The following is a 25,842-nucleotide window of genomic DNA, read 5'->3' on the forward strand; positions in this document are numbered from 1 at the left end:
CGAAAATAATCTCACTAATGCTATTTGTTTTACACATTATCATGATTTCCTTATAGGTTTATTAGAATTTGCACATACGTAGTTGACACATCAATATTTTTGTTCATAGAATTATTTTTCAATTTAGACACCTAAACTTTTTACTTAATTAATGAGAGATGTTATCCGGTATGAGATATCTTTATCTGATGTGAGATTTAAAATTTCTTAAGTGGATTGAGGACATAGTGTCAATTATTCATCATGTTTCCATCAATTGGGCCCAAAAAACCTTAAACAGTGCTTAAAAGCCCATTACAGTATATTTTAAGCGCGCACACACAAAGTGACACAACAACTCGTCTGACTCGGCACTCTTTGACGATGAGAAAAGAAAGACAAACAGCACGGATCAATGAACCGGTGAAAGCAAATCAATTAATAATTCTCGGTATAATCGTATAGTAAACCGATGGTTAAAACAGTTGGAATTATCTCGGGGTTTTTTTTTTCTACTACGGTATTTAAAGTTGTTGGACGTGCAGATAGCTTATGGAGCTGTAAAAGGAGCAGAGGTATGAAATGAAGGGTCTCAAAAGTCTCTCCTCCTTATTTGGACGATGACACAAAGACCAAATATGGAAGTGAATGAATGAAATTGGATTTTTTTTCCAGAAAATGGTGAAACGAATGAGTTGTTGTTGTCTATACAGAGACGCAAAATAGATAAGAGCTAAATTCACCATTTCATCTTTCTATCACCTATAAATCTATTGTTTATGGAGCAACCATATATATAGAAAAAAGAGAACCTTACTTGCGTCTTCTTCATGGTGTTGTAGCGTTTGAAGTAAGTAAACCAGCACCTACCTACCAATACCATTAATTCATGAATTTCCTGCAGTTGGGGGCTTTACATAAGCATGGCACCTTGAATTCCTCTGGTTCGTCTGGATCAAATAAGTAATCATACCTGCCAAAACAACACACACCATATCCTTAAACTATGATAATCATCAGCTTTAGATTGAAAGAATAGTGTTTAGATGTCTAGTGTACGTTAACTCCTCTTCCACAGCTACATTGGTCTTGGCGATGAGGACAATTCTGCTTTCCTCATCTCCTACGCTCATAATCCTTGCGTAGCAATTCGGCGTACACTGCACCACGTATCACGATTTAGGCTTCACAGTCTCTAAATATATAAAACGTCAAAAGTCTATTCCATGCTGCTTACCGAATGGTTGATGAGCCGAGCTATATTCCCTTTATCTGTAGCATCAACTACTACTTCCTCACTGATCTTGAACAGCTGAAACAAAATTAATTCCCTTGTTTCAGACTTCAGAGAGATTGAGAGAGAAAGAGACAATTTGTGGAGATAAAAAGATAAACTATTTCAACTCACGTAGCAATCCTTCCCTACTCTACGATACCGTGCTTCTCTCAAGTCTGCAATGCTACCTCTCACCTGTTCCCCTCTGTATTCAAGAACCTGAAATACAATAGCATCTCTCAACAGTCAAACACTCCTCTCATCCCAAATAGACAATACCAAAATTCACAAATGGGTGCGCCTTCGAACCATTTCTCCTTCTTGGATATTTCTTCTAGCGAATAGACCCCATCCATGTATTCCAGATCGCCCAAAGCAGACCCGGTCCATTTCTGTCCTCTGTCGAGTGAAAATATTACTTGTTAGATTTGACAATACCAAAAGATGAAAGCCAATCGCTTTCAAACACCAGAGAATGCTCGCCTGCAAGTGGTGAAGTCGTTCCCTGAAAGAAGAAAACGATTTGGGTTCTTCCGGCACATGCTACACGTAATACAAGTCAAAACTGTCAGATCCAAAACAATAGTTAGAAAAGCGGACTAGGAGTACCGCATGGAAATTTTTTTACCCTCGATGTATTTAGAGTTTGGATTGCTGCTGATGGATGGTGGTGTGGTCCCCTTGTGTGGTGAGGGATAGCTTCTTCTTCAATCCTCTGCAAAAACCAAGATCAGCCTAGTAGACAAAGGGATGCGCAATAGAACATACAGACTTTTTTTTGTGGATTAAGACCCAAAATAATACCTTCTTGCTATTAATCTTTCTTTTAAATACTCGACAACGAGCAGCAGAAAATGGATCACATGTAACGGTATCCTCTGTGGGTGACTCTTCATCGTCTTCTCTGACTACTGAAATCAGCCGGGAACCGCCTTTCTTCTTGTTTTGGACAACACTTTTTGCAGAGAAGACCCGTGAAGGAGTTTGGATAATTAACCCATTATCTGGGTTTGGAGACCTACACACCAAAGAAAAATACAAAAGATAATTCAGAACCTAACATCCAACGCTTCTTGAAAGAGAGAATTGGGGAATTTACCTGTGATAAGCACAATAGGACACCATCTTTGTTATCTGCCGACCATTTTTCTCCAAGCAGTGCAACTACATACACATAGCATGGAAATATGTCTATTTAAAAGGAGTAAAACAATAGATTGCGAAGAACAGAACGCTAGGTCCTTAAAAAGTTGAAGAGGCAAAACACATTGTCTATCTGAAACCTCCACAATAATTGACTACAGCAAAGATGGTTCCAGATACAGTGAGCATACCTCCATTCTATAACCAGCTCGGGAGGCACACATGGCATGATAATATGTGGAACACTTGCAACACTGAGTACACGAGCCGTGTATTTGTTTGCATATTACGCATATCTGAAATCCATCAAAACACGGAAGATTCTTGAATTTTAGCTTTGCTCACAGCTATTAGTGAACAGTACTTTCGAGTGCATCTGAAATAAAACACAGTTACAATAAAACTAACCTTCACAAAATTACTTGATGGAATACTCAATATCCCAACAGCTGGTTCCATTTTTTCTTCACTTGCAAAACATACTTCAGGCTGAAACCAAGCACACGTCACATGAACCCACAACGTTTCCACATCAGTTGGCTTCAATGCACCTCCTATCATCATTGAAAACAACGTCGAGCCATCCATATTGTTAAAGGTCAGCAATACCATATGTTCGATAAAGCCTATATCTTTGTCAGGGAAATAGGTAGTTGAATATACTTTATGAAGCCATCTTTGAAGGAAATATGTAAACGTGCCACCAGGAAAGCAATACTCTTAGAGAGGAAACTTTTAACTAGTTGTAGCATTTTAACTCAGACGGTGAAGCTAAGACCATGTCAAATACAGGCTCACAAGAAAGAAAGAATATCTTAGTGCCATACAATCAAAAGGCCTACCTTTTACAGGGCAGAGGCAGCACTCCCGCTTAATATCTGGTTTCTCGCATGCTTTACAGACCCAGGAGGTGAAATCACGAACATGTCTAGCGCCATAGCATTCCTGATGCACTGCTATTTGGCATCTGACGAGAAAAATTGAGAAAGAAAGAAACATCTTAAGTTGCTGATTAACAATGATAACAGATGATGTTACAAAAGTCGCCTTTAAGTATTCCATGGAACATAACCATCTTCTGTTTGCCAAAAGGGTATTACATGAAAGTTAAAATGGTAACCTCTGGCTGAATTATCGCATCTACTGTAATTGGAAAAAAATCTATCTTACACAGTCCATGTGAGTCAAAGATTGGACGCAGAAATATTATTCTAAATGCAAGTTCCATTTACCATTTGTGAATTCAGGTGGATGAAGTAAATGTTTCCAAAAACGCAAAAAGACTAAAGAGTAAATAAAGATTAAACAGTACCTGTTGCAGATAATAATCTTGTTGTAGTCCCAATCTTCAACCCATCTGCAAACTGCACATCGTTCTGTTGTCCACTTCGCATTGACCGGCTCATATGTCTCTGCCAACAATGAAAGGAAATTCAAACAAAAGCATCAGATTAGCACCAGCAAACTTTCCAACATGTTACAGGATTCCATTTCCTTTTATACCTGCTAGAAAAGAAAGTAATCTCTGCTTTCTCTGCTTTATGGAGGGTCGTTTAGGAACTTTAGCTGCTGTAGCATTTGCATGTAACTCTGCCAAGTTCATCATCTGCGGAGTAAGGGAATGGTTCGTCAGTTTACTTTTAAGTAAATCAGATACGACTCAGAAGTAAGAAGCCAATATCACTGAAAGAAACCATAAGAGTAACTGTACAAACCCATTCTTCTAGTGACAGCTTCGAGCTTTTGACTTTCACACTGGTCTTCCAATTTTTTGACTTTGATCCGGTATGTCTTTCCCATTCACTCAGTGCTTTCTTTTTAGGCCCACAGGAGCCACACTTACATACCACTCTGTAAAATAAACAACATGGAGTAAGACACTCTGACATTCATTCATCAAAGAGACCTGAACATCTAGCGAAAGTAAATAGATATCTCTAAAGGTTTTTGCTTTGAATAAGTTTTAAAAAACAACTCAAGCGAGAAGTTGGAAGGATGTAAGGAAAAGATAAAATGGTATCTGCTTACAAATGGAGCCTCGGGAAATAAATTCCTTTTACTCCAGCGCATACAACAGTAACCTTGTCAGGAAGAACCATCTGACCATCGCCTTTGCTAACTCTGTACCAGAAAACTCCCAAATTTAGACATAGGCAGTTGTTGCTAAAACAATAACAAAAGTTAAGAAAACGAGGCCTACTTTGACTTTGAGTTTTGATTTTCTGAATCTGATAGTTCAAAGTTAAATTTAGCTCTGCAAGTAGGACAGTAGTGATCTGTTTCCCCCAAATCCTTCAGACCACAAAATGAGCTTGATCTCAACACACGTAAACATATGAGAGTAGGGTAGCCTTGATAAAATCCAAAATTAACATACCTTTAGATGCTTATTTGATATTCGGTCACACTCTGCGTGTACCCAGACTTTACAACCATCACACCGCACCTAATTTACCACACAGATATCAAAAGTCAAAAGTCAAAACCTGAAGCTACACCACTATAGGACCTAATTTTTTCATTTCATACCCAGGTTTGACGGTCCAAATGATTCTTTATCTTCTTGCATATACCACAAATGTGCTTTGATTTTGTCAACTGCAACAACAACGAAAATAGGCTTACACGTTGCAACCATTTCTGCATCACTTACAACTAAACTAAGCATAATCACAGAACAGGGATCCTACATACCCTTGAACATGGTTTACACAACAGATTATCTCCAGATTTCATTATTTTTGCCATCTCAAAAGAAATGATCGTTCTACATCCTACACATTCCAGTGGATTTCCGTATTTTTTTAACAGCCTCTGCAAAACATAAGTTAGTTAGATACGCTGCCCAAACTGTAGGAGATTTCCACAAAAGGATATAAGATAGACAGCCATATAAAAGTGGACCAATAGGCATGGAATTAAAATCTGAGCAGCCTTTTTGGAACTAGAACAAAACCAACCAATGTACATGTTACAATGAAAATGAACCCCCTGAACAACGAACTCACAGACAGAAAAACTTGCCTGGCTTGGAGCATTGTTACTGAGATCCTGATTTGAGACGGCGGTCTCTTGAATCCATCTGTAGAAAGAATCGTCAAAAGCCGGGTTACCAGCAGCCAAGTGAATATCATGCATCAACTTCTCCGTGAATCCCTGATCTGCCAAAAATGCTTCCTCCAGTGCCATCTGAAAATTTCGAGGGTTGCACCCTTGCAGTTCAGACTGTTCCTGGAACCTGAATAAGTATCTAATAAGCACTAATCCACATTTAAGACAATCTTCTTCTGAGAATTCAAGAGACCCACCTGGCAACATAGTCCACAAAAGGGAAGATCATCCCTCTCCTCACCCATGCATAGTCCTGCTTACATTAAACAACAGTCAGAAATAGAAAACTCAAAACAAGGCAAGATCCATATTTGGAAAGCTATTTAATTTGTCTCTCCGTACCCTTTCATTCTCGTTCCCAGAGTGACCAAAGAAGACAACACAGGCAGCATCGGGTATACAAGAACGCAAAACAAGCTCGGGTGCTTGAGTCATCGGATCGATAACAATAGCCGGCCAAAACGGTTCCTTTTTCCCAGATTTAGCCCAAACCAAGTCTCCTGAATAGAAGTTCTCTGGCCCATAAGAACCATCTTTCTTCATAATCTTCTTGTCATCATCTTCCCTGGGTCTGTCAACACGACTAGCACGAGCCTCACCACGTTCCTCATGAAACGTTGTTTCTTTATACAATGCACTACTACACTTACGGCTCCTATCAAGTTGCTTGTTTTTCAAATTACCAACTGTAGAACCCCGAAAGCTACTAACTTTATCATTCCTGCACTCTACTACTCCTTCCTCCAAATCATCACAGTCACTTTTGCTATCTTTCCTCCAATTCTCGAGCACCGAATCATTGAATCGAGAAGGAAGCACCTGAATCCTTCCCCTAGAAGTCCGAACAAGCGGTGGGCGAGAGACTTCAGCCAGGGGAGGATCCCGCACAGCGCCGGAATCTTCTGATCTTCTCCTCGACATTGGCTCTTGTACCTCAACAGGTTTCATTTCAGAGCACCACGAAGCAGAGCCTGTACCAGGAACAATCCCGGCGGCGATTTCTCCGAGAAGATTAAGAGGGTAGTAGTGACCTCCTCCCAAGTTGGTCTTTCTCTTCTTCCTGGACTCGTTCGCCGAGTTACCGAGTTTGCACCGTTTCAAACTCGGTATCTGGGTTTTAAATTTCCGTTTGATAATCATATCTCAGAACCCGAATCAGAGAATCATCAGTAACTAAAACATCTCCAAAATCCCAAATTGGTAGCAAACCCTAACCTAGACCCCCAAATTCCGATGTTGAAGTCGTCCGTCTTCTCTGACCCAGAACTGAAAATCGCAAACCAGTCGTATCAAACAAGGAAAGCTACAAAATTTGAGCTTTTTTTTTTTAATTTAAATGGAAGAAGAGAGACGTTTGGCACGAATGAGAGCAGCAAAACGAGAAAGTGATAGAGAGAGAGAGAGATCTGTTCCTAACTTCTCTCGCTCTCTATATCCAGAAGAAGAAGGAAAAAAACCCAATTTTTAAAAATAAAAATGCGTCCTTTCTTATGATTTGGATGATAAAACAGGAAGAAATGTTGTCAAGAGGTTGTTTTGAAATCGAAAAGCAAATTTTTTTTTAGTTTGTTCTGTGTAAAGAAAAAAAAAAAGCAGAAGAGATTTTTAGAGAGAGAAAGGCGTGACAGAGATGAAGAGAGAGAGAGAGAGAGAGAGAGAGAGAAGAAATGGGTCGTTTTGATCGGCGTCACACCCTTCTGAATAGCGTGAATGAATTATATGTGCACATTATAATACTGTGGTTAAGCTAACCTGCGCAGCATCCCCCCCCCCCCCCCCCCCACGCTTTTTTTTTCATTCTTCAGTCTTCTTCTTCTTCGTTTCTTTTTGTCTTCTCGGAACCAATTCAAAGATCGTGTTTTTCTTATTGATTGTGTTTAGATAGTATCAAAATCAGATTCCTATATGTGTTTTTCTTTTTTTTTTTAGTGAGGTGCCAGGATCTTTGGGAGCTGTAATGGAACTTACATAGTACGGCTACGACAGTGTATTATGTACTGCTACACCAACAAAAATTCGAAGATATATTACCAAAACTGTCAATCCATGAAACGGTCCTTTTACTTACACTCTTATGTTTCTTTATAGATGTAAAAATATTTGTTCTCTGTCCTGCTTAGTTTATGCACCGGTGAGTGAGGTTGATGGAAGAAACACAGCTACAAAATGGAAAAGAAACCAAACAAAAAATAGAGATTGAAAAGTTTCCCACCAATTTTTTCACAACTCTTATAAGGGTATTTACGTAATAATCTCTGTTGTTTTTTTTCCGGTTTAGAACAAACCGAGAACTTCTGTGTGTGTGAAAAAGAAGACCCCAATCATCTTCGTTGATTTGATATGTTTACCAGTAAACATAAGTTCTGTGATATGGTATTTAAACAAGGTTTTGGATTCTTTCTCAATGGGGTAATTTAAGGTTTGGATTCTTTCTCAATGGGGTAATTTAAGGTTTGGGCTGATTCTTGGCTCCAAATACGTGTACTCGCCAAGAATCAAGAATGGACGGATCTTCATGGCAAAGCATTATATAATGTTTCATAAATTATTCAAGGAGGAAGGGTTGCAAAGCATGATATTGAAAAACTTCACTTTCTGATTCTGATTGATCAAAAATATCATCTTAACTATGCGATTAACATCAGCTTCGTCTTCTAATATACATCAAAATTTTATTAGCCTTTTGATAATTATAAATAAGCATATTTTAAACCTGGTCACTTGGTTTTATTATATGCATTGGACAACCACATACACAAATGGGCAAAATAGATATTTCAGAGATGTCGGTGATGCCGATGTACATTCATCAAAAGTCAAAAGCTACTTCAGGTTTAACTGTTGGGAAACTAAGAATTATCATTAGAGAGAAATTTCAAACAGCTTATATATTACGAGACGGCGAAATTCACAAGATCTAACATATTTAAGCATATCAAATGAGTAAACTTACTACAACTTGTTTTCCTAATCCTTAGGCTTATTCAGGCAAACCCATATATATACACAAACACGAGAGGTGGGTGGGGCTCATATTTTTTTAACACTGCATAAAACTATTCTTCTCCCTCAGCTTTAGGACCTAACTAATCCTCATTTCTGCATCTCCTCTGTTTTTGCAAACCTTCCTCGGATTCTTGGTTGACTGTCAGCAAGAGCCTTCCTGCAAGCATACTGCCACCATACCAAAAACAACCCAAAAACTCAGCTTCCAACAAAACAGAATCGAGATTGTATTATATATTTCCTAAACCATAAAAGCATTGTTTCAGGCCTTTACCTTGATTTTACGCCCGAAATTTCGCCTGCTTTTCTTGTTCCTGTATCGAGAAAGCTTCTCACGGCGCTCCTCAGAGGTGCAACTTATGATTATTCGATCCAACTGAGACTGAACAGGACCCACAGTTTTAGTACCAAGTGTCTGTCATAAAGCAAAACATCCACAAGTGATGAACATATACAAGAGATCTTTTGCCACCATCATAATCTCTATATGTTCATACGGGTCAGCAAAAGGTCACAACTTTCTCCAAAATATCGATGATTCAATAAGAAAGAGCACAGCCCAAATTCTTGCAGACACTAGTATAGATAAAAGAGTAGTGTTAATAATTTCAGTTCGAACCTGAATATCGCTATCGCTATAGGCTCTTCTCATCCCATAATCACCTGGAGGGAAATGAGGGAAGCTCTGAATCACTGCATCCTCTTGATGTGCCACATCTATTGAGCTCAGGTTCTCAGAGCTCACGCTCTTCGGAATTTGGACATCAGAGACGACTACGCTACTACTCTTCACAACATTGTCCATTTTTGCCATTAAAGAGATGTTCTTGATGTCTAACACCTCGGACAATGGAGACTCCATAGCTGATTTCACCAGAAGGTCCTGCTCACACTCGTAGAAAGCCTTGTCTATAAGCTGCTGGTCACTCTGCAACGACCCGAGATCGCTGAGTTCAACAAGCTCTTGAGAGAGAGGATCAACAGCTAGCATTGGTTCTTCAATGATCGGCTCAGGGGCTTTGAATAGGTCACTCTCTTCTCCGAAGTCAAACTCACATGCCTCAACAAGATTGTTCTGCTTCAAAACAATCATAGGAAGAATGAGCAAAACAGTACAAGAGAGAACCAAAACCAAGATCACAACTCAAAACTAGACTAAAAAACAGTGAGTTTTCTTTGATTTTATACACAAACACACACATATCTCTATAAGGTTGTAATCGTTTAAAAAGGGTAAGAGGAAAGGGAATCTTTCTTCTTCGTTACAGCCGTAGAGGAGTTTGATTGTAAGAAACTGAGGCAATATATCGACATCAGAACATGTAAAAGACAAAAACAAAACAAAAGTCTCAAAACAACACGGAATCTGATGGGTCGAAAACACACAAAATTTTGCTGTCAATCGTGTAAGGTAAGCTTATATAGTTCAAAGTCCAGCTTTGTATAAAGAGAAAAGTGTGATCCCCCTTATCACAAACCCCATGAAAAAAGGTCTTCTTTAAAATTACTTTTCCTCAAAACCTAAAATAAAGTATTGACTTTTTTCTTGGTTCTATCAAAGCATCAGCAGAAGAAGATTCCGTCTTTTCATCTGCCCAGAAAGACTCAATTTTTAGAAGCCAAAAAAACAGATTTGAGCTCAGCAAAAAGATCGCATCAAAGTTACCACAAAAACTTAAAAGAACAAAACTTTACCCACTAATCAGTGTTTTCCATCTAAATCACACTCCAAATTTTCTTCATTGACCAACGAAAGGGAGGAACTTAAACTTAACTCCACCAAAGATCAAGCACAACAGAGACAAGAAACCCAAAAACCAGAAGTTCAATTTCAAAATCAAATGCACTGACAAAAAAGTCAGGAAGTGAAATCAAACCAAATTAAAAAAAAAAAAAAGACAAACCATTTCATCAGAGAGCTTGTAGGGTTTGAAGAGGTCATCAAACTGGTGAATCTCAGGAGAAGAACTCTGCATGAATCGGAAAGCTAACCCAGTTTCAGCATACATTTCTTCGTTTCTTTATACTCCTCTCTTTGCTCTTTGATGATTAGAAGATTTTTGTTACCTGTAAGTAGAAATGAGTATTAAGCAGAGGAGAGTGAACACAAAAACCCAAAAGAATGAAAAAGAGAGGCCAAGTTGGGAATTTGGAGCATACCCTGAGGGAAAAGTTCTGTACTTTGGCCCCCTCCTCCTCTTGGCTGCCCCTATTGTAATGTTGAGAGGGCTGATAATGAAATTTTTATGTGTTAAGTAAAATTATTGGTGCACTGAATCCCATTTATAGATTTTACTTTCTTTAAAGTATTTTGGTGTAGAAATAAATGTTTAGCATGAAAGAGGCAAAAAAAAAAAAAAAAAAATTAAATTCAATTAAGAATATACAAAATGTAACCCCCAACTATTTCAATATAGATATTTCTTAGGCTATGCACAACTTTTTAACTTTTCTGTTTTATATCTTTAAAATCTGGAATCGGTAACTCCGTCTGTTGAACTCCAATCTAAAGCTTTAGTGAAAATTGAAACTACATATAAAATATGTATGACCAGTTATTTCATATTTAAAGGACACATCTTAAGTATAAAAAGGGTTCATGAATCATATAACAGTTGTTTCATATGTAACGTTCCTTTCAAGTTGTAAAAGTTGTTGTAACAAGCAGTGGTTAATCAGTATATAAGAACAAAATTTGTTGGGATTAGATGACAAAACAGTTTTGCTTTTGTTAAATAATCAGTTCGAACTACACAAAATAGTAGTACTAGCATTAAGCAAGTATTAAACTAGCATTAAGTACTAGCATCAAACTACACATGTTTTAGTCTGGGTCGTGACTCTCTATAATGATATTTTCTTCACACCAATAAATCTCGAGATTAATAAACTTCTGAGTCTCTCTGACTGATGATGATACATGTATGATGAATCTTTAAATAATGGAAACAATTAATTCGTTCATAGAATACATTCTGGTTGTACTTTGTTACCAAATTCGTATAATCAATCAATTCTCTGATCTGCTTTATAAGCCTTAATGACCAAGAAGTGAGGTCCCGTGATGTCCTTTTTTTTTCAAGAATTAAATATGAGTTTTGAGGATATATATATATGACAAAACTGACATGTGAAAATTTTCAGAAATGGGTTCCGTACGAAAAGTATAATTTGTTTTTGGTGAACTAGTATAACTTAACGTTCAAAACACGTTTTTTCTTATGCTTTTCTTCTCCTTACAATTTTCAAAAACGCTTAACCTTGTTCAATATATTTCTTATGAAGTATACATTCAAGCTTGTCGGTTTAGTCTCATCAGTGTCTCACAATGGTGAACAAAGTTGGACCATGGGTTTAAGTTCGGTCAACTGGTTAAGGTATGTATGAATGTGTGCATCGTCGTTATAAGTGTGAGGACGATGGATTCTCTCTGAAACGTTGATAGATTTATAGAGGACGAGATGGCGAAGACGTAAACTCATTTTAGATCAAAACTCCCGTAAAATTCTTTTGTGCACATTCATCTTGTTTATTTCTGATGGTTTACTCTTCAATTTATCAAATTATGTTTTCTTATGTTCTTGTTTGATTCGATTTTATCTATGATTGGTTTGTGTTTATGAGATCATATATATGAGTTCATGTTCTCGTCTCAACATTTTTGTTTTGGATTCACTCATATAGTTTACTACTTTGTAACACGTGAAATATTAACACAAAAATTGGGGACCAACAATTGTTTAGTGTTGTTACATGAATTTGGAAATGAGAATTGACGTAAATCCATGGGTGGTCCAAATTTGATGACCATTATATTTTCTCACACACAAAGAAAAATAAAATGGACATCCCTTTGATTTAAGGTACCGAATATTTCATTTCGGCTATAGTTTATTTCTAAGTTTGTGTTTGCATTCTTTATTTTAATTTTAAAACTCAATAGTTATTGTTGCGCATGCAAGTGGACTTGTTTTTGTTTTGTTTTGTGTATGTGGCTTTCTATAGTCTGAGCCCCCAATATGTTTGGTCATGAATGCATTGTTTTTTTTCTCTCCAACATTGACATTTCCTATCAAATTGGCTATCTCTCTATATATTGTACATTGAAAGTATCACTATAGATTATGGAACCTTTTTGGCTTTTGTGATACCTCCTTTGATTGGATATCTTGTTCTTTAATTTGCCAATGCGCATGGCGGCGCCAATCAGCGAGGGTGTCCTACTACTATGTGTACACGCGCACGAAACAAATTGGGTTGCTTCCAAGCTTAGCTCGAACACTCTTCTCATCATCTCATGGATGGACTCAGGAAAATACTTGAATTTAGTAGTTTACAATATTAATGATGGTAATAGAAAAAACATCCGTATAATGTAACTTCAATGGTTTAATATAGTAAACTGTTCAGAAAAGCTTATAAAAGTGCTAAAAACCTACACTCCACCACGTTTTTGATATTACTACCACTGCGGCAATAATTTTTAAGGATATTTATTGTAGATCGATGGATACAACTAACTAAAGAATAACACATCAAAGATCTAAAGTTAGATTATAATCTGGTATAAAAAAAATTATAATTATGCATAAAGAAGAAAATGTGGGTCTACTGTGTTGTCTCTTTTATATAATTGAGAATTATATGTCTATGGGACAAGGACCACGTGTGACCAGTGTTCATCAAATCTAACTCACACTAAAAACAACTAATAAGTCCGTACCACAACAAGAATATTCCACCCACCAGCTACACCTCACCGGAGATTCTACCGTCTTATACTCGTGAAAACAACTTTTTGCTCTCACAGAAGCTATAGAAGTAATGCGCATAATGGTCGATTTCACTTAGACATGTACATTTAACCAATTATAAATTATGATTTTGTTTAATGTAACAATTTATTAGATATGCGGCATATGCCTATATGAGTGAAAAAGGAGAGCAAAACCATGCGCTCACTTTTCTCCAGAGAGAAGAATTCTAGATTTAAGTTGTTAACTTAAAATGAAAACATCATGACATTAAGCAAAAACCAGATCAAGTCTCAAGAATGTATATTTAACGAATCAACAACTGTCTTGAAATAAGCAAAAGGGGGAGATTTCATCTTGAAGCCATAACGAGATATAGGTTAGAATACAAAGCTGGCTTAAGAAAAGAAGAGTTGAATGACGATCAGTTAAACTTTGCATTAGAGAAGTCCATCCCAGGATTCTGAGCCATGAACTTCTTGAGCATATCTTGCTTCTCCATCTCATCACTCGTTGGGAGTCCCATCTGCTTCTGCCTTTGATCAAACTGTTACAACAAAAAAAAGAGAATCTCTGAGTCAATCTTGCAATATTAAAATCTAACAAAAAGAACTGGTCAAGAAGAAAAAGAAACGGATTAGCTTACCATCATCTTCTCAACGGTTGCACGAGTTTCAGGGTCTAGATCACCCAATTTGCTGCTCTCTGGTTCAACTTTCTGAGTGTCAATCTCAGGTTCACCTTTCACACAATACTTCCACCACTCCATCTGGTCTTGCTTTGTCAAGAGCACCGCTATCATCTTTTGATCCTCGATGTTCCAGAAGCAGTCATCAGGCTTGACAGGATGGAAGAATTCTCCATCAATGATTGGTTCTTGCCCTTTGAGACCAATTTTGATACGGTTCTTCTTGATTTCACAGGTCACAGACCGTGACTTAGTGCCTGCTGGCACCGGAACGTTAATCGTGACCTCTTGGAGATTCTGTGCCCATGAGTATTTCTCAAAATCAAGCCCATTGCCTTTGTTAGGAACTGCACCAAAACCAAAACGGGGGACATATGAAGTTAGTTTTGCAATAACAGAGACTAAAGTTGTAAAAATCTAAACTTTATCCAAGATCATAGTCTCTACAAGATCAATCAACGAATCAGGTTGTAAAGTTGAAACTAAGTGACAAGTCAAAACTAATTCATTCAACTATCCTAATTCAACCAAACAAAAAAAAAAAACAGAACCAAAGGTTAATCCAAGGCAGCTGAGGAAACAATACTTAATTCCAATCATAACCCTAAACCAAACTTATCACATTCAAGAAAGCAGAACTCGAAGGACTTACCAATGGTAGCCGATTCTTTTTTCTCCTCCTTCGGTTTCTCAACCTCCATTGGCTCCGAAAGAGCCAAGCTTTCCTTCTTGGGCTTCTCGACCTCCATGGGTTCCGTTGGCTTCAAGCTCTCCTTCTTTGGCTTCTCAACCTCCATGGGCTTCACAGTCACCTTCTCCAGCTTCTTCTTCTCCGTTTCCCTCAGCCTATCCTTCGCGGCCCTGACAGCAGCAGAGATCTCCTTCTCAGCCGTGTCTTTCTTGAGAAAGTTGCTCTCTTTCCCAATAAAGTCGAGAGCTTTCTCCAAAAACCCTAATGGGTTTGAAGGATCAAAGCTTGCACTAAACGGCACCATCGAGAGTCTCGCCTCCTCCATCTCAGAGATAATCGCCATTGGGTTGATTTCTTAAGCTAATAGGGTTTTGCTGTAAGTAGTAGAAATTGAAAATCAAGAGCAGTAGAATTGAGATTCTTGTGTCGTCAATGGGAGAAGAGCTTATGAATGTATTTATAGAGAAAAGCAAAATAGGGTTAAATGGAAAGTTCTAGAAGATACAGTCTCTTCAATTCCCTCTCGAATTCTAATTTTCCTTTTCCTCAAATTACTAATTTTCCTATTTATCATTTAAGTTAATAATCTATTTGTATAATAGCAATTCTCTAACAATAGACTAAAACAATTAAAAGCTCAAGATTTGTTTGTTTGTAGAAAAAAAGAAAAAGCTTAGGATTTGCTTTAAAATATCTTCTTAAAAGATTTGTTGAAATCTTGTTAAGAAATAATCTTAACATGATTGGAAATCTTTAAAAACTTTATATGATTTGAATAGCTATTAATTTACCTTTATCTTTAATAATTATTAATTTGATAGCAATGTGAATTTCAATTTAATATTTGAACACTTTAAAAATTGATAGATTTTAAGAAAAATGCATACATCAACAATCCTCTTAATGATACCTTGATTGGCAACTTGTAATTTTTTTTTGACTAAATCCCATATTTGGTCTCGTACGTGTCTCAATATATTATACATTTGGATCATGTATGTTGTTATTAATCAGTGTCACAAAAACTTAGGAAATTTGAATGTTAACAGACTGACAAACATCAGTCAGGGGGTGTAGCTCATATGGTAGAGCGCTCGCTTCGCATGGTTCATATGGTAGAGCGCTCATAGGTTCGATTCCCCGCACCTCCACTTTGCAAATACTCTTTTTACTTGCGTTTGGAAAATTTCTAAGGTTCTTTAGTTCTTACACACGTGTAAATGTGTAATGTATATTCCTCATAATCGTTTTATTTTTGCTTGATCATATCTTCAATCTCCATGTATGTAGTGAGTTTAAGAAGTTGAGCATTTGAAAATAAGGCTATAAGATCAATTCCCCGCACCTCCACTTTGCAAATACTCTTTTTACTTGCGTTTGGAAAATTTCTAAGGTTCTTTAGTTCTTACACACGTGCAAATGTGTAATGTATATTCCTCATAATCGTTTTATTTTTGCTTGATCATATCTTCAATCTCCATGTATGTAGTGAGTTTAAGAAGTTGAGCATTTGAAAATAAGGCTATAAGATCAAACATTCATTCATGAACTGTTATAGATACAAACAAAGAAGACTGAGTGCAAACCAATCATCATACAACATTCCTTCTCAAAGAGAGAGAAAAAAAAAAGACAAAGAAAAGAAGAATGAATGATCAGGAAGAAGATAGGTTTGGCATGCAAATGCCAGAATCTGGACTGTGCTGTTCTTTCCAGATTTTACCAGTAACTCTAAGTTTAAGCTCTTTCCTGTCTCCGCCTGAGAAGAAGAGAGCCATGTTCCTTTGGATGATGAGACCATCGTTGCTGTCTCTTACTTTCCTGTGGCTGTCTCTGATGCTTCTTGGGGTTCCTTCCCATGTCAGCTTCCTCCCACTGCCTCCCACTTCTAAGCTGTAGCTGTAGCTCCGTGCATCTTCCTCGTCCCCCATGAATCTCAAGAACGCCATGTATACCGGACCCATCCCGAGCTGGAACGCTTCAAAATGGAGGCAGAAGTATTGCCCAAAGCAATGGAATACCTGAGCCCAGATAAAGAAACAAAAAGCAAAACTTGTCAGTTTTGATGCCATAAACACTAAAGAGAGCCATGTTTTCGTAGACAAAGAAGGATGTGCTCACAGTTAACATCCAAGTGGCGTTCTCCACTTCCCGCGGATTGGATTTGACGTAGCGATGGTTAAAAGTGGAACCAGCGTGCATGTCAACTTTGTGATCATCCCTGAGATGGGCAACAAGAAAAGGGATATCCCCAACGATACCACACTCTGAACCAGCATAAGGACAACTGTAAGGTCTGAAGTTACAGAGAGACTCATGCTTTAGCTTGCTGTAGTAAGGGAATATCTCAGGGCATCCAAGATTGTAATACTTGCAAGGCAGCTCAAGCGACTCAGCAACTTTCTCAAGAGCTAAACATCTAATATCTCCAAGTTCTTGTCTACAAGTGGGACACCGGTTATGCACCCTCACTTTACAGGTCGAGCACAACGTGTGTCCATTATGGCACTGCAACAACAACAACAAGAAAGAGAAATACTTCTAGATCAAGAACTTCCAATTTAGCTCCATAGTATATGATACAAGCAACATTAATGCTCTGGATTCCAAAATGCTAATACACAAGTGTATTCAAATTAGCAAAGCACAGAACACATAAAAAGCTAAATCGTTTCATAAGCTCCAAAGCAAAGGTACACAAGACACAAGAAGAGAGCAACATCACTTCAAAAGAGAAATCAATAGTGAAGCAACAATCAAAATCCGATTCAGAAAGCAAAACAACCAAAAAGAGTAAAAGTAAATTAACCTGATGGATAGGAGGGTACATAGAATAGGTACAGACAGGGCACTCAAGAAGCTCATAGACGCTAGTAGCCGGAGCAGTAGCAGTCGGGCCAACAATATTGGTAACAACGGCGGCAGCGGCGGCGTGAGTCTTGGTCGAAGAAAACTGGTAACTTTGGTGACCATTACCATTCTGATGGATCTCATTCCCGTTAGAAGAAACGCACTCCATACTCTCTGTCTCCATTACCCCACAAAATCAAAAAAGCCCTAAATTTTAGAAACCTAATTAGGTCTATTCCTCTTCTTCTTCTTCGTCTTCCTTAATTTTCAAGAATCTCGGAAAATGAAAAAAAGTTCCTTTCTTTCACCGCCGATTTTATCAAAAAAGAGAAAGAACAGTACTTTGCTTCCTTACCACTTTTGGGTATCTTTGAGAATGGATTCGTAAGACAAATCTGGAAAAACAAAACGAGAAAGAGAGAACAAAAAGGGAAAGAAGAAATAATCTGAATCTTTTAAGGGCAATCTCAAATAACCCTCTCTATCTCTCTCTCTCTCTCACTCTCTCTCTCTATCTCTCTCTCTCTCGTCACCGTTTCTGCAAAAGCTATGATTTTGTTTTTTTCGTTGGCCTCTTTGATCTCTGAAACTGAGAGAGAGATAGAGAGAGAAAGAGAAGAAGATGAGAGATCAAATCTGAGCCGTTCAGATGGTAAGGTTCGCTTTAATTCGAATTTGAATCTGACGGTTGCAATCACACTATCTGCCTATTTCTTTTTTCTTCAAAAAGGAAAAAATTGTATTTAACCCAACCAATAGGCTATAGCCATTTAGAGTAATTTACTAACTTGGTTTAAACTTCAAACTCAGTGCGGACGTAACCGATGATGTCCTTTCCACTAACGGAACCTTACTTTTACGGCAACGCCACATGGTATCTTTCCTATATTAATAGTTTTATAAGAAACGCTATCAAATGGTTCTATGGTCTAGCGGTTAGGACATTGGACTCTGAATCCAGTAACCCGAGTTCAATTCTCGGTAGAACCTTCAATTTTGTCTTTTTTTTTTTTTTTTATTCAAGTTTAATGCAAAATAAAAAAAATAAAAATCAAATGCAACTTCTTAACAAAAACGGCCACAACCCCACAGGTCGTCATTTATTAATTCCTACCAAGTGGAAACGACTTCTACACTCACACAAACAAAGATTTGGCGTCAACGTCAAAGTCTAGTTCAGTCCACAAAAAGCAGTGTGAAAAAGAGAAGCAAGAGAGGTTTGGATCATTCTCCAGAGAAAACATTCAGTTTCAGTAGGTTGATGAATATCCGAAGCCGGCTTTTCTTCCCATAAGTGATGAAAGCATCATCTGTCCCATATGTGTTTCCGATCCATCAGACCATCCATACTTCTCAAGCAACTGCGCCAAGAAGTTACCAACTTCGTAAGATATCCCTGACACCGATACAGCTATTGTCGCGTACCCTAGAATGCTCTTCAGGTAGCTGCCTCTAGGGTACTTCACATGAGCTTTGGCTATGGCAAGCGTGACGATGCATAATAGAGATGCTCCGAAAACTGACACGATTTTGTAGTCGTTGTTGTGTTTTTCGCTGAATGAGAAATAGTAGACTAAAGGTGGGAGTATTCCGACGATTATGAATGTTAAGATTGCCACTGATGCGTGAAGTGTGAAATTCTGTCTTCGTCCAAGGAGTTGCTTATATCGACCTTCCTCTTCTTCTCGACCGTTAGTCTGGTTTGTTCTTATGGGTTCCTCCTCTCTAAGCTCTTGGAGCTGCAATACAAGTTTCTCTGTAAGTTTCTTGAAACTGCAGGTAACACGATTTCATACATGTGTACGAAAGGTTTTATTGATCACTCACATTATGAATGATGAGAATAAGGCCCCCAAACAAGTTTGCAAGCCCCAAGACCAATATGTTCACTGCAGCACAACAACACATATACATGTTGGGATCTAGTTCCGGCAGCACAAAATGTGTTCTGTGTTTCACAAATGGAAACGGATAGTTCAGGCTAAGCAGTACTTACACATTGATGCACCAGAACCAGCGGCAGATGATATAACACCAAGGCTCGTGATGGCTTCTATTAGACCTCCGTATACAATGCTTTTCAAGATTTCCACTTTAAGTCCTCCAACAACTCCTCGTCTCATTAACGGTTCCCTTAGAGACCCTTCTTCCAGTACATTCCCTGGTGTAACATCAATTTCAGGATTTGCTGGACGGGCACTAACTCCTCTGTCACCCGTGTCCATTACACCTAAGCAGACGCAGAAAGTTAGCAAGGTATGAATGAGAATGACTACACAATACCATACATTAAGATTTTAATCTTCAAACAAAGGAGAGACAGAAACCGGTTTTATTTTATGTATTTGGTATTGAAGTTATGAATATGATTTTCCTCACGGCATTGTAAAGAGAAGAGAATTATAATTACCTGTTACTTTGGTCGGACTAATATCTGGTTTTCTTGTGTCAGAAGTGTCTTTTCCTTCAAACAGATGAGGGGCACCTTCTTCATGAAATGTGGTTTCTACTCTAAATCCGTCTGGTCCATTAGTCACTGTGTTTAGTATACTCATGCCATGAGATGGTTGAATCGGGGAGAGACGTCCTTTCTCTGATGTGTGGTTCCCGTCTGCAGGACTAGAACCATCATTGTCAATCATTTTCTGTGTTTGCTCCTCCGCCAAAGGAACCAGAAACTTCTGCCCGTCTCCAACAGTTGCTCCATTGTTGACAACTTTGCTTGTATCGTGTGAGTTTCCAACTGCCATCATATTAAGAAAATAATGCTGTAGTTTTTACAAGTCAAACGAGTAACGCAAAAGCTAAATAAGAGAAGAAGGATGGCCATCACGTTTTATATTTATTAAAAGTTGCTTCTCAACGCCCTCCGTTAAAATCTCAAACTACAAGACACGAACATGGGTTCCACTTTCTAAAAGAGTGACGTTGCATATATGTACCTTGAACTGTATGGGTGTCAACAGGATTTATATCTTGAGAAGCATTGATCCCTGACACACCTGCACAAAGTTGTTTTCGAAAGAATGCTTCAGAACCAAGGGTAAAATTGTAGATGAATATTCTTATCTCCATTTTAAGTGACATTTAAATGATTCATATACCTACTTATTATGATGACGATATTTCCTAGAATTTAATAGAGACTTCACCTTCTTTTCTCCTTCATATCCGGATCTACTGATGATAAACTACCATTTTTGTTTCATTAATTGTCATAATAAGAGAATGTTCCTACCTTGAATCGATGTGGCTGCATCACCCTGAACAAGAGCTGGGGCTTTTGAAGGGTTATTTGCAGTAGAGCCTGTCTGGTTACCACGCGGCCGATTAGCATCTGGGACGCTAGGGAATGCCCCACCTGACAACACAAAAGAATTACATTCAACTCTAATGCTAAAATGATACAAACCACCTTCAGCACCATAGTGAATACAAAAGGAAAGACATTGCAATTTTAATTCTGCTAGACACCAAATTAGCCACTGAAGTTTAGCAGACTGGAACCACTGTTTTGAAGTACGAACATAATGGAATGTCATACACTTGAATCGATGGATGACACTGACAAAGGAACCAAACAATACCTTGCTGAACAGCTGATCCTTTTTTGTTAAAGCCAAAAATTGAACTGAACCAATTGGAATCGCCTGTTACTTTCTCTTGAGGTTTTGGCTGAGTCGCTAACCCTTCGACACCTTCATGGGGAGGAATCGGCTTTGAAGCCACCCCTGCAATTTTTTCCCCACAAAAGGAAAGCATACTGTGAATACAAAAAGGGATGGGATCTGAAGTTCACTTTTCAAGTATCAAAGAAACTGTTACGGTACACTAGTCTAGTCTACCTGTGGAGCTAAATATGGTGAAACATGACAAGCACTTGAAAATAAATGATTCATGTGCAGGGAGGTTTTCACCACCATCCAGAGATGGCAAATTGTCTTCGGAATGAAGAAGAATAGGGTCATTGGAATGAGGCCCTCTGACGCGTTTTCGATCTCCCAGCTCCTGACGCATCTTCCGTTTTCTTCTTTTGAGGACAACCCTTTTGGTGATGCAAGAGTCGCAGTTTGGACAGTACAAATCATGCGTCTCTTGCTTATCCAGCACATTCTCCACATCATAATCTTCAACATCTTCGATGTCCAGCTCCTCCTCTATCACATTACCAGCGGGTTGATCAGCAGCATCACGGTCTTTAGAGAGATCACCATCTTGTACTACTTCTTCGATTTCACGAGATCTCTTGTTATCCTCAGAAGCTGAACCGTTGTCAGATCCTAACAGCTTCTTCTCCCCATTCAAGTGGTCAGCAGTTTGGGACTCAAGAGCATCAGTTTCTGCACCAGCAGCTGACTCAGAACCTAACGAAAGAACATCAAACAAGAATTAACAAGAAAACTCAACTGTACATATGAAGAGATACATCTCCAAACCAAACAACAACACTCAAATCTGAACTTAATTAATGTTTAAAACAGACAGAAGAGACATCTAAATCTTTAAAGAGATGTCATGAATAGTTGGTCCAAGAAAGCCTAACTAAACACTGGACTGACCTTCGGTGTCAAAACACAACAAAGATCCCTCTTTGTAGGTCCAATCGCAGTGACGACATTTCCAAATTCCTATATATATACAAACAACAAAACAAATGACTACTTACTTCACCACCACAAGCAACGTATCAGAAGATCTCTAACCTACACTAAATTCAGACTTAAAACCCCCAAATTGCAGGATTACTACTATACTAAAAAATACACAAATAATTCCAAACAATGTTTTAAAAATTTGAATAATTTCTTCAAAAAATTTCGCAATTAATAAGGAAACAAAAGCACATAATTAATCCAACCAAGTAGACAACAGATTCAGCTCAAAAAAAAAGTTGACTTAGTCGGAGATTAGGTACTAACCATGTTCTTCGTCAAAGAAGACGATGCAATTGTTCCCGTTATTGTTGTTGTGCTCCTCTTGAAACCCAATCTCAGTTTCTTTCTCCAAATTTCCCAGTCCGGTATGGTCACCGTCGCCGTTGCTGCGAAAATCTGGAGTCTCCTGAGTAGTAACATCACCGGAAAAGCTAGAGGAAGAGGAGGAGGAGGAGCTGGTGCTGGTGTTGGTGGTGAAAGTACTACTGTCAACACTAGTATCAAGTCCCTTTCCATGACGAAATGTCTTCCTTTCCAAACCAACAACAATTTGTTCTTCTTCTTCTTCTACTTCCTCTGCTTCCACTTGTACGGGATTGTGCTTCTCTGTCCCGGTGGTGGGCACCGTGACTTCGGCGGCGGATCCCATCAGAAAGAGGAAGACAAATGAATGGCCAAAAGAAGGAGAAAGAGAGAGGGAGAGAGAGAGAGATCTGTCTCTTCTTGATAGGGTCGTCTCTGTCTCTTCTCTTCAATACAAACGGGATTTGTTAATTTCTCTGCTTATATAACAAACTAGTCGTAATAAATTAATGATGTGTTTGTTTCTTTAGTTTACTTGGTCGTTTGATCTGTACTGGTTCTTCATTAAGCAAAAGACTTTTCACGTGTTTTTTACTTCTTCCTTTCTTGGTCAATAGACTCAAGAGTACTGTAATATTGATTCTGTATTTACTGATTTTGGTTTTGTTAATTTTTTTTTTTTACCTCATTTTGGTTTTGTTAATTTTAACATAATGTTTTCTGTATTTACTGATTATACATTATAATATTAGTTTTTTTTTAATAAAATGTAAAATTTATTAGAAAAAAACTGTTTCACATCAAGTGCAAACTATGGTTAAATGTTTGTTAGTGTTTCTGATTTTACATTTGTGGGGGATTGCGAAGTATTATACTAATAGTATTAGACTATTAGTATATCTGTAGATAATGTTTTTTATATATCCTTCGAAGTTCGAACAGTAAAGTACAACAACAAATTAGTTGAAGATATTTATCAACTTAATTTTAGGGATTTATTGTCACATGGATGTGATGACAGTACGTGAGAGAGAGAGAGAGAGGGAGTGATGATACCGCATTCATATCACGACGACCTCACGTCCCAACTATATCCTTATCTCTTTGATTGATATCTGCGTATTAAATACTCTGAGGCCTGAGCTAGCTACATCAAAATCTTAGTTGACCAAGACAAAGTAAAAGATCGAACAGATACTATTCGACATAGACTAGAATTAACAACGCATTATTAGCACAATAATGTTTTGTTTACCAACCTGTACTGTACGTATCTTTGTTATTCTAATAACCGTGATACCATTCTAACATATAAGATATAGTATGATATTTTTAATTCAAAAATGTCAAATATACGGCTTCTCTCTATTAAGTATTAAACTCATACCATATATATTCTTCTTCTTTTTCTTAAGTTTTATCACGAGAACCGGAACGACGACGATGACCAAAAACATTGCAAGGAGAAGTACGAATTTCCAAGTTATTAGTACTATAATAAGTAATAACAAACAGCGACGCAAAATAAATAAAAAAGTTATCAGAAAAAAATGATGAAGATATTATGTATGACCAAATCTCCCGATTCCTAAAGTCTTAACTACTATCATCAATAATACCACTGCACCTAAGAAAATAAAACAAATAACCCCAAAATACGTTATAAACGTGGTTGATAGAATGACAGCACATGCATATGTTGTATTCAGACTTAACTAGAAAGAACCTACTCAATCCCTTTAATTAAACTAATTAATATATGTGTGTTTTATGACATGGGGTTTTATGTATATTGGAATCGTGTAAGAAATGTTGGTTAAATTTTAGGGTTTATCGGTGTTTTAGTACGTTTATAGAACTTAATTAGTAGTTTGATACACTTAGAGCATTGTTGTCAGGACCCGCTCCCAAACCCTTTGGGACTACACTAGTTTTCTTACTAAAAGGTTATTTTTAAACATATCCATATAATAAAAATACTAAGTTACTCATATTTCCAGAAAATCCTTCCTTAATTAAAATAAAAACCTTATGCAATATTTCAATAGTCTTGTTAAAAGAAAATAAAAGAATGTCATAAATAAAAAGAAATCCGAACGTAAAAGAAAGATAGAGAATAACCGGTAAAAATAATAAACCCAACGTTCCCAAAAACACATCACAAAGCAAGACGACTTGTGCAACTACTCGAGATTCTCACCGTGACCTGAAGAGAAAAGATTAGGGAGTGATTAATTAATTACTCAGTGAGGTGGTCAACACTGCCCACCGAAACATAACCTCACAAATAGACTTTCACGCAACTTCCAAACACTAGCATAAAATCAGACAACAAGCATATAGCTTTCACTTGCGTGAAAGATTACGACATACCACCACAATTATTTTTCATAATATATTAAGTATTTTAATTTGATTATAGATTTGGCCATTAACACTTTATATGGCTCCCAAACCTCATTCCTAGAAGACCACGGCCCGTACCTCGATTCTTCCCGTACTGCTCGTCAGCGGTTTATGACCCATAATGAACCCGTCGGTTCATTACAGTCCAACATTCTCAATTCCCGTTTTTAATTATTTTCTTAATAATTTTCTCAACACAAAGACTAAAGTATGACGTAACACATTAACAAGCAACATGCATCTCACGTCCTCATATTACCATGCAGCAACCCTTACGACTTAAAACACTAATAATATACATGCATCTCACGTAACCATATAACCATGCAGCAAGCATTAAAACATCTAAATATTACTAATCTAACCACCTAGCAATCAACAATCAATAGTGTCTAACTTCAAACTAACGCTTATCAGATGCACAAAAGTGTAAATGAGGTGTTATGAATCCGCAAATCCCTCCTCCACCTGATTGAAGACGACGAAACTAGGAATGGAGAAGTTGAAAGCGGCTAGCCTGAAACTTGTACAAGGAGAATACTGTTCAACACCTTAATCCAGAACTTGCAGAACTAGAAAACCAGAACAAAGGAACAAGAGACTTACTGCCCAAGGAACCAGACAACCTAACTTGCAGACGGAGGAAACAGAAACAACAGCAGACGACCCAACTTGCAGATGCCAACGCACCGACTTGTGACAGAAGCAACCAGAAACAACAACCAAAACTTTCAGATAACTTGTAACAGAAGGAACAGATTATAGAAGCTAACACAGTGACTTGTAGAAGATGGGAAACAGATTAATGTTTGGATTTCCTTACCCAAACGAACCACCGGTGATGGATCTCGACTCCAGTGAGAGAAGTGAACGATGGAGACAAACGGTGACTCAAGCGGCGATGACTACGGATCGACGTAACGTGGAACTTGATCTCAACGAGAATGGTGATGGTGACTTGAGATTCAGATTTACGGAAA

The 25,842-nt window shown here is 37.8% G+C and overlaps 5 protein-coding genes and 1 non-coding gene across 8 annotated transcripts; 1 reads left to right on the forward strand and 5 right to left on the reverse strand.

The window, feature by feature from the left end:
* Nucleotides 1–628: 628 nt before the first annotated feature.
* Nucleotides 629–7,305, reverse strand: LOC104717433 (histone-lysine N-methyltransferase ATX4). The gene is made up of 23 exons (XM_087469649.1): nt 5,852–7,305; nt 5,707–5,762; nt 5,423–5,636; nt 5,093–5,212; nt 4,928–4,996; nt 4,776–4,844; nt 4,599–4,690; nt 4,427–4,519; nt 4,114–4,249; nt 3,902–4,004; nt 3,711–3,810; nt 3,241–3,365; nt 2,807–2,952; nt 2,590–2,694; nt 2,355–2,419; nt 2,060–2,273; nt 1,884–1,970; nt 1,739–1,798; nt 1,565–1,654; nt 1,388–1,474; nt 1,217–1,291; nt 1,039–1,139; nt 629–952 (listed from the first exon to the last, which is right to left on the reverse strand). The coding sequence occupies exons 1-23, from the start codon at nt 6,647–6,649 to the stop codon at nt 862–864; spliced, it is 3,096 nt and encodes a 1,031-aa protein (XP_087325775.1). The 5' UTR covers nt 6,650–7,305; the 3' UTR covers nt 629–861.
* Nucleotides 7,306–8,382: 1,077 nt separating this feature from the next.
* Nucleotides 8,383–11,090, reverse strand: LOC104717434 (uncharacterized). 2 transcript variants are annotated; one of them, XM_010434991.3, is made up of 5 exons: nt 10,676–11,090; nt 10,420–10,582; nt 9,135–9,590; nt 8,790–8,930; nt 8,383–8,683 (listed from the first exon to the last, which is right to left on the reverse strand). In XM_010434991.3, exons 2-5 carry the CDS (start codon nt 10,522–10,524, stop codon nt 8,603–8,605), a joined length of 783 nt encoding a protein of 260 aa, XP_010433293.2. In that variant the 5' UTR covers nt 10,525–10,582; nt 10,676–11,090; the 3' UTR covers nt 8,383–8,602. The 2 variants fall into 2 exon arrangements, with proteins under 2 accessions (XP_010433293.2, XP_010433294.2); XM_010434992.3 differs by having other exon boundaries at nt 8,790–8,897; nt 10,676–11,077.
* Nucleotides 11,091–13,517: 2,427 nt separating this feature from the next.
* On the reverse strand, nt 13,518–15,213 carry LOC104717435 (protein BOBBER 2-like). The gene is made up of 3 exons (XM_010434993.3): nt 14,610–15,213; nt 13,916–14,304; nt 13,518–13,816 (listed from the first exon to the last, which is right to left on the reverse strand). Exons 1-3 carry the CDS (start codon nt 14,989–14,991, stop codon nt 13,694–13,696), a joined length of 894 nt encoding a protein of 297 aa, XP_010433295.1. The 5' UTR covers nt 14,992–15,213; the 3' UTR covers nt 13,518–13,693.
* Nucleotides 15,214–16,157: 944 nt separating this feature from the next.
* Nucleotides 16,158–18,262, reverse strand: LOC109124569 (E3 ubiquitin-protein ligase SINAT4). The gene is made up of 3 exons (XM_010434994.3): nt 17,458–18,262; nt 16,770–17,156; nt 16,158–16,669 (listed from the first exon to the last, which is right to left on the reverse strand). The coding sequence occupies exons 1-3, from the start codon at nt 17,680–17,682 to the stop codon at nt 16,304–16,306; spliced, it is 978 nt and encodes a 325-aa protein (XP_010433296.2). The 5' UTR covers nt 17,683–18,262; the 3' UTR covers nt 16,158–16,303.
* A 154-nt stretch (nt 18,263–18,416) lies between these two features.
* Nucleotides 18,417–18,488, forward strand: TRNAQ-CUG (transfer RNA glutamine (anticodon CUG)). Its single transcript has one exon. It is a non-coding gene; the product is annotated as a tRNA-Gln (tRNA).
* Nucleotides 18,489–18,563: 75 nt separating this feature from the next.
* Nucleotides 18,564–23,064, reverse strand: LOC104717438 (membrane protein of ER body-like protein). 2 transcript variants are annotated; one of them, XM_010434995.3, is made up of 10 exons: nt 22,418–23,026; nt 22,058–22,126; nt 21,344–21,862; nt 21,086–21,229; nt 20,737–20,859; nt 20,441–20,500; nt 19,909–20,241; nt 19,495–19,728; nt 19,326–19,387; nt 18,564–19,237 (listed from the first exon to the last, which is right to left on the reverse strand). In XM_010434995.3, the coding sequence occupies exons 1-10, from the start codon at nt 22,800–22,802 to the stop codon at nt 18,749–18,751; spliced, it is 2,418 nt and encodes an 805-aa protein (XP_010433297.2). In that variant the 5' UTR covers nt 22,803–23,026; the 3' UTR covers nt 18,564–18,748. The 2 variants fall into 2 exon arrangements, with proteins under 2 accessions (XP_010433297.2, XP_010433298.2); XM_010434996.3 differs by lacking the exon at nt 22,058–22,126 and having other exon boundaries at nt 22,418–23,064.
* Nucleotides 23,065–25,842: the final 2,778 nt, after the last annotated feature.

The sequence above is a fragment of the Camelina sativa genome, chromosome 10 (assembly GCF_030686135.1).
Source record: "Camelina sativa cultivar CO46 ecotype springtype chromosome 10, ASM3068613v1".
Taxonomy (NCBI): Eukaryota; Viridiplantae; Streptophyta; class Magnoliopsida; order Brassicales; family Brassicaceae; genus Camelina; species Camelina sativa.

What these genes read in the sequence shown, in the direction of transcription:
- LOC104717433 (XM_087469649.1), bottom strand. Translation starts at nt 6,649, where the DNA reads ATGATTATCAAACGGAAATTTAAAACCCAGATACCGAGTTTGAAACGG. An exon ending in CTGGGAACGAGAATGAAAGG is followed by an intron (nt 5,763 to 5,851) that starts GTACGGAGAGAC and finishes TAATGTAAGCAG; the next exon opens with GACTATGCATGGGTGAGGAG. An exon ending in GAGCTGGTTATAGAATGGAG is followed by an intron (nt 2,420 to 2,589) that starts GTATGCTCACTG and finishes ATGTGTATGTAG; the next exon opens with TTGCACTGCTTGGAGAAAAA.
- LOC104717434 (XM_010434991.3), bottom strand. Translation starts at nt 10,524, where the DNA reads ATGTATGCTGAAACTGGGTTAGCTTTCCGATTCATGCAGAGTTCTTCT. An exon ending in ATAGCGATAGCGATATTCAG is followed by an intron (nt 8,931 to 9,134) that starts GTTCGAACTGAA and finishes GCTTTATGACAG; the next exon opens with ACACTTGGTACTAAAACTGT. An exon ending in ATTTCGGGCGTAAAATCAAG is followed by an intron (nt 8,684 to 8,789) that starts GTAAAGGCCTGA and finishes GTATGGTGGCAG; the next exon opens with TATGCTTGCAGGAAGGCTCT.
- LOC104717435 (XM_010434993.3), bottom strand. Translation starts at nt 14,991, where the DNA reads ATGGCGATTATCTCTGAGATGGAGGAGGCGAGACTCTCGATGGTGCCG. An exon ending in AAAAGAATCGGCTACCATTG is followed by an intron (nt 14,305 to 14,609) that starts GTAAGTCCTTCG and finishes GTTTTGGTGCAG; the next exon opens with TTCCTAACAAAGGCAATGGG. An exon ending in CAACCGTTGAGAAGATGATG is followed by an intron (nt 13,817 to 13,915) that starts GTAAGCTAATCC and finishes TTGTTGTAACAG; the next exon opens with TTTGATCAAAGGCAGAAGCA.
- LOC109124569 (XM_010434994.3), bottom strand. Translation starts at nt 17,682, where the DNA reads ATGGAGACAGAGAGTATGGAGTGCGTTTCTTCTAACGGGAATGAGATC. An exon ending in TGTACCCTCCTATCCATCAG is followed by an intron (nt 17,157 to 17,457) that starts GTTAATTTACTT and finishes TTGTTGTTGCAG; the next exon opens with TGCCATAATGGACACACGTT. An exon ending in ACGCCACTTGGATGTTAACT is followed by an intron (nt 16,670 to 16,769) that starts GTGAGCACATCC and finishes ATCTGGGCTCAG; the next exon opens with GTATTCCATTGCTTTGGGCA.
- LOC104717438 (XM_010434995.3), bottom strand. Translation starts at nt 22,802, where the DNA reads ATGGGATCCGCCGCCGAAGTCACGGTGCCCACCACCGGGACAGAGAAG. An exon ending in CTTCTTTGACGAAGAACATG is followed by an intron (nt 22,127 to 22,417) that starts GTTAGTACCTAA and finishes GTATATATATAG; the next exon opens with GAATTTGGAAATGTCGTCAC. An exon ending in TGGTTCTGGTGCATCAATGT is followed by an intron (nt 19,388 to 19,494) that starts GTAAGTACTGCT and finishes GTTGTGCTGCAG; the next exon opens with TGAACATATTGGTCTTGGGG.